At 38.3% G+C, this 12,897-nt stretch overlaps 1 protein-coding gene across 2 annotated transcripts in view; it reads left to right on the top strand.

Annotated features, from left to right (window-relative positions):
• LOC108363779 (uncharacterized) overlaps positions 1–12,897 on the top strand; it is a 29,648-nt gene that overhangs the window by 11,426 nt on the left and 5,325 nt on the right. For both annotated transcript variants that reach the window (XM_017617247.1, XM_017617248.1), the window contains 2 exons: positions 8,000–8,073; positions 8,134–8,353. In XM_017617247.1, coding sequence (XP_017472736.1) covers positions 8,016–8,073; positions 8,134–8,353 — 278 coding nt within the window. In that variant the 5' untranslated portion in view covers positions 8,000–8,015. Of the gene's footprint in view, positions 1–7,999; positions 8,074–8,133; positions 8,354–12,897 lie in introns of those variants that run through there.

The following is a 12,897-nucleotide window of genomic DNA, read 5'->3' on the forward strand; positions in this document are numbered from 1 at the left end:
CTACTGAAGATAATTCATTCAAAATTGATATTTACAATAATTTTCAGACAAAAAATAAGAATATTATAAATTTTTGGAAAATGCAACAATTCTTTACCAAGAAATACGCTTATGGTAAAATTTTGGAAAACGGGCGTGGCACCGCCCACTTATGATCACATATATGTATATCGGTAACCGTTCTACCAATTTGTACCAAACTCGGTGTGGTTATTGTACTTGCCACACAGAAGCAAAGCGTTGAAAATTATTGAAATCGGACTAAAATTACGGCCGCTTTTCATATAACGGTAAATTTCAGAAATGCTTGAAACTTCAATATTTCGAAATTTAAGGACGCTAATTTACTCAAAATTGATACACCCCGGCTTACCATGTAGCGGTAGCTTTCGGAAAGGTGAAAAACTATATTTAATACTTGCGCCGGGTATTTAATGTTCGGCTCCGCCCGAACTTAGACTTTCTTACTTGTTTTTAGTTGAAAAATAAGTGCGTAATGTGTTTTTTTTTTATTTTATATGAACTTACATGTTTACAGCTACAGCTTAAATTTCAATTAATTCTGGTCTAGAATCGTTTGAAGTTGATTGTAGTTTTAAAATTTTTTTAGTTGAAAAATACGTGCGTAATGCACTTTTAAAAAATTTATATGAACTTATTTACAGCTACAGTTTCAATGTCAATGAATGCTGGTTTAGAGTCGTTTGTATTTAGTTGATTGAAGTTTACAAATTTTTTTAGTTGAAAAGTACGTTTTTTAAAAAATTTATATTAACTTATTTACAGCTACAGCTTCAGTATCAATTAATTCTGGTCAAGAATCTTTTGTAGTTGATTGTAGTAAACTTTTTTTTAGTTGAAAAATCAACAATCAACTACAAAGGATTCCAGTCCAGAATTCATTGAAATTGGAGCTGTAGCTGTAAATAAGTTCATATACATTTAAAAAAAAAAACGCATTACGCACTTATTTTTCAACTAAAAAAGAAATTATAACTACAGTGAAACCCGCTTAGGTACCCCCCGCTTAAGCACCTAACCCGTTTAAGTTCCCAACATTTTTGGGCACCGTGAATTTTTTAATGTATTCTGAAGAAAATCCCTCTCCTCATTACCTACCATTTTACTTATAATTTTCCCCTTTTAAATGCTTTTTTTAAATTTCTCAAATTTTTAATTTCTCATTTTTCAAACGTTTGCATATTTTGAAATTCAGTGTCAGCGCTACACACCTTCGGCAAAAAATTCTAAAAAATCAATGGTAATTCTTATCCACTTGAAACTTGCGCATTATTACACTAAAATTGAATGGGCTACTGCATACTCATAAAAATATTTAACACTTCTGAAAAGCAGGTTTGAAATTTTGATTAAATTTTTTTCAGTCTTCTGCAAAATTTTAAGTTTATATTTTAAGTTTCTACGGTATTTGTTAGGGAATGAATTTGAAAATTTGAAAAATTTTTTAAATTAAAAAATAAACATAAGTGGCAAATAATATCATTTTGAATTGGTATGCCCTGTTTATGTGTATTTATAAATATGTATAATCAATGGCTTCTTGATTTAATTCTTGTGAAAATGACATAACATTGCTTTATCTGTTTTTTTTTTTAATAAAGTTTTCCTTTATATGTTTACTTGTTTAAATAATGCTACGATCTTGGTTTTAAATTACATATACTTCATTAAATGTTCATGTTTTATTCAAGGACTTATTTATGTAAGTTGACAAGAAGATGTAACTACATCACAAATTATGTTCGCTTAAGTACTCGCATCGAGGTACTTAAGCGTGTTCTTTTAAGTGCCCAACCCGCCTAAGTACCTCAAAAAGCTGACATTTTTCGTGAGGTACTTAAGCGGGTTTTACTGTACACTCAACTACAACCGATTGTAGACCAGAATTCATTGAAATTGACGCTGTAGCTGTAAATAAGTTCATATAAATTTAAAAAAAAACGCATTACGCACCTATTTTTCAACTACAAATAAAAAGAAACTACAATCCTCCAGAGAGTTAAATCCATGATATTCTAGGTATTTTATCAAAATGCATCAAGGTCGGGTGCCAACTTCACGGCGCCCATGTTGTACGAATGGATGACGAGGCTCTAGTGAAAAGATCCTTCGACTCGGCACCCATGGCTGGAAAACGAAAGAAAGGGTCGTACGTGTTAATAATTAACTTTATACTTGGTCATCGAGGTTTACTTTCTCATGGAATACCCCGTATAATAATTTCGCCTAAAGGAGCTCCCCGGCAGGTCCCTCTTCAGCGCCGCCCTGCTTTCAAAATGTATAAATGTTCTTGTTGCTAAACCCATTTTCTCTTTAGAGTCAAAGTTAGTTCCCCTATGCTATTAAAAAGGAGGCTATAGGCCCCTGCTCGGACGCGATAGTAAGTCAGTATACCAAATATTACTATCGTTCCGAAAATAAGTTAGTTTATTGTTTCAGTTGGTACTATCAAGTAAAAGCCCTTGGAAGACATAAGTCCTCACTTATGTGCAGTCTCCTTCTTGTTCTATAACCATGAGAGCAGATGTGTGTCTTAGCTTCTTATATTCCACATTGTCCCCTGAGATTGGTCTTACTTTAAATCCTTTTTCTAGATTACAATGTTATCAAGAATAACTTGCAGACATTTGACTTTTTGGGGAAAGTGTATCGTTTCTTCTTGAAGAAACGGTTCTAAAAAATTATCGTTTTCTTTTTATCGGAGAAAACTACTACATATTTAAGTCTTCTCAACGATTTAGCACCTATGTTTAGCTCATTTTGTAGAAGGTTAGAGATAATGTCTGAAAACATATCTACATATGTAGCTCTGATTAGGATGACAATGTAATTTGCTCATTAATGCAATAGGATTCTGAAAATCGCTATCGCTACTTTTGATCGCGACTGCCAGAATCCCTCTGCAGAACATTACGAACACTGATGATAGATAGATAGATGATAAAATGAGGATTGCAAAGCGACCTTGTGGTCTATTGTGCCCTCCACCCTTCACAATACCTCCTCCAAACCTAATTACCTGAGAAAATTTAACACTACCTTAGGGGATAGGGAGCGAATGTGCCTAAGCTGTGGCCACATTGAGCCTAAACTTCTCTCACGTCTTCTGCAGACTGCATCACATTTGGTGAGGATGTGTAGAGGTGTCTCACTGGTAGAGTTGCAAAACCGACAAAGGTCACTCGACAATATCCCCAGCTTGGGTAGATGCCCCCTCAGCCTGCAGTGTCCCGTGAGGATACCTGTTATTATTCTAAGCTGCCCTTTTGGGAGGTCAACTAACCCTTGGAATCTCCTTGTTATAACCTCCCAGTAAACTCTTTGCTTGACGCATTCCTGACGAATTTTGACAGTTTATATCCCTCATAGTGATCCTCTCTATCCTGAGCTCCTCGTTTAGAGTGTTGGGACCCAATCCTAGGAAGGGCTCAGGGCCAACTGGAGTAGTGGCTGCCGCCTCTCTTGCGAGACAGTCAGCCGCCTCGTTACCCTCTACTCCATTGTGACCAGGTATCCACGCCAACTTGATGTTATTGTGTTTACCTAGGGAGTTAAGTTTCTCAATGCACTCCAGGACCAGCGACGATTTGACCTCATAGGAATAAGGGCCTTGAGTGCTGCCTGACTATCGCTCAGGATTAAGATTCTCTTGTTTTTTTACCCTCTACCCATGATTGTATCCGCACACAGGTAGATAGCGTAAACTTCTGCTTGAAAAATGCTCGGATATTTCCCCATAGGAACAGAAATCCTGGCCCAGGGTCCAACAATTCCAGCAACTATTCCTTCTGGGGTCTTCGAGCCATTGGTGTACCAGTGCAGAGTGCAACCCTGAAGTAATGTCTCGAAAGTGGAGACACTTCAGGTCGCTTTACTGCAAAGCTCTATTTTGAATGTATTCTCAAAGACTATGGTCTTTCCTATGTCATCTCTAGGTAACAGGGCAAGTGGGAGCGAGGACCCTAGCTCCTCCATACTCCTAGAGGAAATGACTTTACCTTTACCAAATCCCTCTCTCGCAATGTTAAGCAGAGTTCTTTTGGCTGCCTGCTCTATGGTTATATGAAGAGGCTCGAGTTCAAGGACTACTTCCAGCGCCGTCGTCGGACATGTGCGCATCGCTCCTGTTATACAAACACATGCCAGTCGTTGTAGCTTGGTGAGCGATTGTCTCACCGTGGCTAGAGTAGTTCTTGAAACCCAAGCTACCGCCCCATAGGCCGTACTATCATGATGTAAAGCCATCTTAGGATTCTGGGCGTACAACCCAAGGATCTTCCCGCCAGACGCTTACACACCATTAAAGCTTTCGTGGCCCTAGAGATGATCGCGTCCACATATTTCGTCCATAGAAGTTTCTTGTCTTGGACTATTCCCAGATACTTCAGTTCGCTGGCGATGCTAACCTCGACCCCCTCCAAGGTTATGTTCCTCATGCCCGGAAGGGCTCTTTTCCTAGTAAAATGAATGGTGACGGTTATCGCCCCATGCCTTCGTCAGTCTTAAACCTCTTTTAATGATGTCGCAGAGGGTGCTCTAAAACTTCCCCCTGGCGATTATTACTATATCATCCGCAAAGCCTTGGCAGCGTATACCATTGCCAGAGATAAGTTTAAGGAGTTTATCCACCACTAAGCTCCACAGAAGGGGTGATAAGACCCCTCCCTGCGGACAACCCTTTGTTGTCTGAAGCTGTACGCAAGAGCGCATCCACCCAATAGCGGTAGTTATAAACGATTTCATCAAAAGTTGCTATTAAGAGAGGAAAAAATAAAAAAATTCATTATTCGAAAAATTTGCATTTCTGAGCAAAAAGAAAAAATACGTGTCTCCTTAAATTGTTCAAGGAACAATCCATGTGAGTTTTATCGCGAACTTAAATTCACTTTCCCCCGGCCTGGGTGATTTGAGATGGAATGAGCCTTATATATTGTATCATTGCATGCTAACATTAACATACACATATACATATATACTCACATACCTACTAACCCAGTAGTGCATATACCTTGTACGGCACACGGGAAAACTATTAAGAAGCGCGGTAAAATCAAAATACTCAATATAAAGATTTTAATTACGGTAATTTGAAGAAGCCTTGTTTATTAACAAAAAATAAAATAAAATAAACACCCAATCGGAAACAAAAATAAAATTAACAGGTTCCCTGTCCAATGAATCACATGTGATTCATGGGAACAGTTTTTTACCTTGTCTCACAAGTCCATGCATCATATATGAGCAATATCAATGCTGACTTCAGATACATATTTCTAGGTATTTTGGAAAAAATATAGTGTTTTTGTGTGGAAACATACATACATAGGACGTACCTTATCGAAAACTATTTCCCACCCTTATGTTATACATGAGATATTAATAATTAATTTTTTTTTGCATAAGGGCATATAATCTACGCTGTTTGCATATTTTTATATGCAAATAATATCAAATCAGATAAAGAATCCTGAAAAGAACGGGGGACGTATGCCATGAAAAAAGATGTATTGCATGGGGACAGGGAACCTGTTAATATAAATAAAAAAAAAAAGAATAATATAGCGAGAGTATTGCGGTACATTGTGTTACTATAAATAAAAGTAAGTCAAAATCCGAACGACGATACGGGAACTTGCTTATATTATTCGCGGTTAATTAAATACAGAGACAAAATAAAATAAAATCTATATATTCTCGCATACATAAATGCCTTCTGATAAAACTCCAGCAAAGGAGCAATTAGCCAAAACCCCAACCACTTTAAAAGTACCAACAATGGTTGATGAGGATAAACCTCAAGGCACACCTGCACAAGCTACACGCTTGAAGCAGGGTGCAAAACAGAGAAAATCGGTTCTGGAAATAAAAAACCACAACCTTGACAACTTCTGGGCGCGCCTTCAAGAGCATATGACACAATTATAGAAACGATGATTCCGATTTACCCGAGAATTTCAAAGCTTCGGCTGCCGCTAAATACGAAAACTGCCTTGACCAATATGAAGAGATAAAAGCTACGATCTCCGATCAGCTTAAGTTACTAAAACCAGTTAGCGCACCTACTCCACCCCCGAGAGTAGAAGTAAGCCAAATTCAAGAGCAAAGCTCAGGCATATATCTCAAAATGCCAGCATGTGACACGGAAACTTTCCATGGGGGTTATGAACAATGGCCGTCCTTCCGGGACATGTTTACAGCCGTATACATAAATCACCCAAAATTGTCACAAGCGCAGAAACTGTACCACCTCAGGTACAAGACTAACACCCCTATTCTGCAACTCTTTCGTATTCGGATTTTGCTACGAATCGTAGAAATAAAGGGTGAACACACCAAAACTGCGACACTTTGGGAAGCAGATCGCTGGCTCCACGTTTCTCCTCTCCAGTGCCCTGCGCACTCCAGAGTGAATCTCGGTTGTCAGCTGGTATAGGGCTGTATCCGTGGACCTTCCAGCCCTGTATGCATGCTGACAGGTGTGCAGGGGTATATTCCTCAGAATGGTAGACCTGATGTGGTTATCTATAATCTTCTCCATTGCTTTTAACACAAAGGAGGTTAAGCTTATTGTTCTAAACGACTTCGCTAGCGAGTAGTCTCTTTTACCCACTTTCGGGATGAAGATTACTCGCGCCCTTCGCCACATCTGTGGGACCTACGTTTCGGCAAGACTGCTTCTCATTATGTCCACAAGATGCGGCATTACGCTCTCACTGCCCTGCTGTAACACTACTGGCCGGATGCCATCTAGCCCTGGAGCCTTGTAGCGCTCAAACGAGGCCAGCGCCCATCCGACTGAAGCCTGAGTGAAGATACTTCTCGCCAGTCTCTAATCAGATGGTCGCGGCCTAGTTTGCTGGACCTCCAGCTCCGCCATCAGGTTAGAAGCCTCCGGGAAGTGTGCCAGCATCAAGGCAGTTGCCCTCTCCTCCCTACTGTTGGTGTAGGTGCCATCTGCAAGCTTAAGCGCAAGCTTCGACTCGATAGTTCCTTTGGATATAGCCTTATGTAACCTCGCGGCGGCCGGGGTATTCCAAATGCCTTCACAGAAGGTTCTGAAACTTTCCCTCTTCGCCTTCCTAATTTCTTTGCTGTACTTTGTTAGACTAGGCGCATACTCTGCCCAGCATCCCGTGCGCTTAGCCTTATTGAACAGCCTGCGCATGTCTTTCCGAAGGGATGAGAGTTCCCGAGACCACCACACTGTTCTCCCCTTCCCTCTTGGTTGGGTCTCAGGGCAGCGATAGTTAAAGGCATCAGTCATTATATCTGTTAGCCTATTAACTTTATGCTCCAATGCCATACAGCCACCTTTTTTGTGGTCCCTCTCTAACCCGGGTAGGTTAAAATCTAGTAATTTGCTATAATTATCCCAATTGGTGTTTCTTGGGTTCCTCTTTGGAGTCACTGCTCTGGCCTGTACTCCCAGCCGGAAGCAGATAATCCTGTGGTCGGACAAGGAAGGTTCCGAAGACACCCACCATTGTCCTATCAGATTATTACCCAGATAGTTACTGAGAGTCAGGTCAAGGACTTCCTGCCTGGTTCTAGTGACAAATGTTGGACATTGTCCAACATTGTTAATATACAGATCTTCATACTTTTAATACACTCAAGTAAGGAGTCAAACCGAATACTGATAGTTCGTCTTCTACGATTTACAATAATAGACGGGAGATCACTCCATATTGTGGACATTCTTTCTTAGCCAAGGTGGTGTCATACTAAAGCTCTTATTTGGCTCAGCGCATTCTAGAATTGAGCCCATGTGCGCTAAAGTGCAAGCAAGAGTATGAATGGAGTAAAGTTGAGCCACAGTTACTGGGATTTAATGTTACTTTCCATTTCCTTGACAAATTTTTTACTTGAGAAAGTTAATTTCGTTTATAGATAAACTATTTCTTTAATGCTTTCTATCGGGTATTTTATTGAAAGCTTTCAAACTAATTCATATTTAAAATTGTGTTCTTTTCCATAGGTAACTCTCGTTCGATATGTGGAACGTTTTGTTGGTTTGTATTGTCGCGGTCTTAGTGATGAACTCTGAAGGAGGTACACAAGTTAGATCGAAAAGCAGACCTCAGAACAAATTAAAATATTTTATTCCATTAGCGCGTCAACACAAGCGATATGCCACTGATTATGCTGGCGGGAGTGCTGGCAGCTACGCTGGTGGCAGTGCTGGAGGGTACGGAGGCAATGCCGGGTTCTATGATGGTGGCTTTAATGACTACGACTACAATTATGCGCCCGACTTCAACTTCATAGATCCACTCGTGTTCCATCAACAGTTGACAGCTCAAATTTTGGCTAATCACGCTTCGCAGCAACAGTTAGTACTCGCTTATTTGGATGTAGTATATATACCTACTTTTCTAGAGTAACATACATACATACATATCGGTACCTAAAGGTGAAAAGGTGCCAAGTCAATTGCTTTTTTCTTCATAATGGGAGTTAACACGAAACTATATCGATTCAAAGATGGACTTGGCACCTTTTAACCCTTAGGTGCCGATATGTACATAGCTTTTAAAAAACAAACATATGCCTGGCTTTAGTTTTTATGCATCCTGGTATCTAGTACCCCGAGATCGAGCGAGAAGGCATTGCAAGCATTTTATAAATACTGAATTTTTGATATTTTGTCATATTAGAAGTGTAGAGAAATAGCTTCCGCTAGTCAATCTAATTCGTTAGCGTTTGGCGCGGGACTGACTTAGTGCTGACTTAAATTTTGTACAGAAACTCTAGATCTTGCAACTACTTTAAAAAATCTGAAAAATTAATTGCGAGCAGTATATTGATTAAAAAGTAGTATGACATTAATCAGTCACTCAAATCATGTAAACGAGCGTGTCAGTCACGCGTTGAAGTTGTACAAAATCTCTTTCATTCGATGAAGGACTACTGTAATCGTAATCTACTTTTTTTTAGCTTGTTGGGATTACTGCAATCCTAATCGTTTAGTAATAAATCCTTATCACCCAGCTCTGGTCCTAGACCACCCGTCCTCCCCTTCTAAAATGGGGAAGAATGTTTTTATTGGAAAACGCAAGAACGTGAATGATCAAGTCGGGGATGCTCTATCTTTTAGTCGTATTACAGACATCCGGTTTCGACCGAAAGTGGGTTGAACCTTGGGTTGAACAAAGGCAGCTGTGGAAAATGGTTGGCAGGAAATAGACGGACAATATGATATCGACTGGTTTGAAAGGCAACAACTTTCAACATTCGTAAAAGACGTTGTTATTGAAGGAAATTATATAAGGGCTGTTTGAAATTGCATTTGCAGATTTTGAGCTTATTTCCATGGCAACCGTGTGCCTTTTATTGTCGTGAATTTTCAAATAAGACGAATATGCAAACGCAAGAGCATATGCACAAGATTCTGAACAGCCCTATACAGGTAATGGAGTTAACGTAATAAGCACGTTTATTATGGTTATTTATGTAAACGTTTTGAAATTAAACATACTAGCGTACCTGGCGAACTTCGTCTCGCCCAAAATTAAATTTTTATTGGAACATTTTGGTACAACACTTTCACCAACTATTCACTTAACGACTTCCATTGGCACATTTATCTGCTCTAATTATGGTTTTTTTGGTCGTCAGAAGGCATATCTTCCATCACCATTTTAAATAACCTAACCAAAGCGTTGTGTCCGTGACGAAGTTCTTGCAATTTTCCAATGATCTGGCGTTTCATATCAATCAAATCCGATATGAGAGTTGCTAACGAAATAAATTACTAAATAACTTCCTTCTCTTGAATCTTTACAGCATAGTTGGTCGCAAGTTCATAATGAGCGAGTATCGTTGGTCCACATAAATCCAGTATGCATAGACTAATTTGATATGCAATCCTTTAACTGCCTAATCATTGCATTTGTGGGCATTCATCAAGAATTGTCCTTATTCTGGTAATTCGCCATAAAGTTATGAGCTCCGGGTTATAAGCTGGTGGTTCAGTTAACTGTTGTAATTTGACTTTAGCCCCTGCAGAACTCAATCATGTCGAAGTAATTGGACATTTACGGTACTTATTCTCTCTTTACGAAGCAGCTCGGGACTTTGCTTTTGTTTCAGTTGTTAAGGAGCTGGTTCATCTGAGGTCGTCCTGTATGAATTTGCGACGCATGCACTCAAAGCTGTTCATTAAATTGGGCGCGTTGCTGAGGATTTTGGTGTGCAGTGCTAGTCGCCAATCTTTTTAATTTGCCAAGCCAATGTTTTATATTCAGATCGGCGAATAGTTTACGGACACTTTCGTACAATGTCGAAGAATTAAAACTATCTTTGAAGCAATCGAACCAAATTTGCAAATTCAGACATTCTATTGTGGGTTTTGCCCGAAAACAAATTAGCCCGAAATTTTTTCACCCGCCCGTAGTGAATACACGGAAACAAAAATTGAACTGGTTCGAGGAAAATGAAAGTCATGACAACGCTGGCTTTATATTTTTAATCAAAATTCCACCATAAAGTTTTCAAGTTGGCAACTGTAAATGGGACCAGCAATAATTTATAACACTCTCTAACGTAACCTAAGCTACATAATTGTTTAGCATTGATACAATTTTGTACCTGGGCAGCCATTTAAATTATAATATTACGATCAAAATTAAAGAAATTAAAAAATTTTGGTGTATAAAATCATGGAAAATCAATTTTTCGGAATTTTCTATTCGGAACTTTTTTAATTTTCCTTGGGCAGAGGTAACCACAACAAAAAAATAGCTCAAATAGGACAATCCATTATAGAGCTATGCTCGGTATTACGGAAGCAACTTTGTTTTATATGTACATACATATATATAGAAATTAAAATTTTTTAGTTGACAACCCTCTTAAAAATTATTATTTCTGGTTAAAAGTGCATTTAAATGCCTTTTATTCCATAAATGCAATGCAAAGCATATTTTACTCGACATATATTTAAGTCAATAAAATTTTAAGCAGGTGGCAACGCTATTAAATAGTTGTTATTTTTTTTAACTCAACCGGTGAAGCTATAATTCAAAATGGTGTTTTAATCATTCAATTTGATGGAGTATTATGGAAGATATGGCGCTTTATTGACCGGATACAGTATTTTCAGCTTTTTAATTTTTCGCATGTACGTGAGCTTCTCTCCTTCAAAATGAGACATCATTCATTAAATTTTATGAAATATTAAAGGAGGTATCGTTTGGTAACAGAAAAATACCTTTTAGAAATAGGTATATAGATTGCTCTTTTTACAAGCTTTTATTTAACTTGCTCTGTATGTAAGTGCCTAAAGTGGAGGATACAGGATTTTATTTCGGGGGTGGGTGGGCGTTCGAATGGGATCAACTTGTCAAATAACGTTAGAGAAAGAAATCCTCCAATAATTAACTCCCAGGAAGGAGCATTTTCCCCGAAAATTCGGAAGGAGAAAATTCGAACTTCGCAAGAGCCGTTTGATACTTTTTGATAGCTCAACTCCGCCATATAATATACAAAATCCGCAGGGAATTTTTATTCATGATAGGAGGAAAGGGAAAAGAGAGAAAACTCCCAGGGAGTTCCTGTTCATAATCGGCCTGATAGTATCTACATACCCATTGTTTTAGTTTTTCACGTTGACGAAAAATTCTACGCGATTTCTTATTCTATAAATAATCTTGTGCAAGCCTAAAAAATGGTTACGATTAAAGATTTAAAAAAAATAAAAAATAAAAATTTTTTTTTTATTTCTCGTTTAGGTAATATATTTTATTCGAAATTTTGTTTTTTCGAGCTTTGGTGCGGGCGATCGTCTGACTAATGTCATACTACTCTTTAATCAATATACTGCTCGCAATTAATTTTTCAGATTTTATAAAGTAGTTGCAAGCAGTGATGGAAAATGTGCATTGTGCCATTTTTGGCCCTTTCGGAAGCAGCCGGTACGTTAAGCACAATCGATTGATTTTCGGCACTATTTTTGCGCAACTCAATGCAACTAATCGACCCTATTAAGCTGATGCCAGATAAAACTTTGTAGCTTTGCGTGACATTTATAACTTTGCCAGCGAAGCGCCAGACGCAAAAGGTATGCCACAATGAACGCAAAGAAAACAATTTTGTACTGCTTTTTTACTCGTCAAAATTGCCGTGGATTTTATATATTGTGCTTTAAAAATATCAGCAATGTAATTAAGTTTTATGTTTCTACATGAAAACTCGAATTTCGACGAAACAAAATACATATTAAACCGGTTGATTGTCAAAGCGCGCAAAAAGAAATATATATATATAAAAATATTTTTTTTATACCCGAGCGCACTTGTGCACAAGGGTATATTAATTTTGTTCACATAACGGTTGTTTGTAACAGCCAAAACGAATCGAGATAGATATAGACAAATGTATACATAAATGATCAGGATGAAAAAAGAAATCGATTAAGCCATGTCTGTCTGTCTGTCCGTCTGTCCGTCTGTCCGTCTGTCCGTGTACACGATAACTCGAGCAAAAATTGAGATATCGCAACGAAATTTGGTATATGGCTTTTCGTTAATCCAAGGTAGGTTGGTGTTGAAAATGGGCGAAATCGGACTGTAACCACGCCCACTTCCCATATAACGGTAATTTCCAGAAATACGAAAACTGCGATATTTTAGTAACTACTGAAGATAATTCACTCAAAATTGATATTTACAATAATTTTTAGACGAAAAATAAGAATATTATAAATTTTTGGAAAATGGGCGTAGCCACGCCCACTTATGGTTACATGTGTATATCTTGGTAACCGCTGCACCAATTTCTTCCAAACTTGGCACAGTTGTTGGCCTTGGTACAGCATAAGTAATGGCTGAAAATTTAAAAAATCGGACAATAACCACGCCCACATCCCATATAACG

Source organism: Rhagoletis zephyria, unplaced genomic scaffold (genome assembly GCF_001687245.7).
Source record: "Rhagoletis zephyria isolate East Lansing unplaced genomic scaffold, Rhagoletis_zephyria_1.1 Rzeph_scaffold_01373, whole genome shotgun sequence".
Lineage (NCBI taxonomy): Eukaryota > Metazoa > Arthropoda > Insecta > Diptera > Tephritidae > Rhagoletis > Rhagoletis zephyria.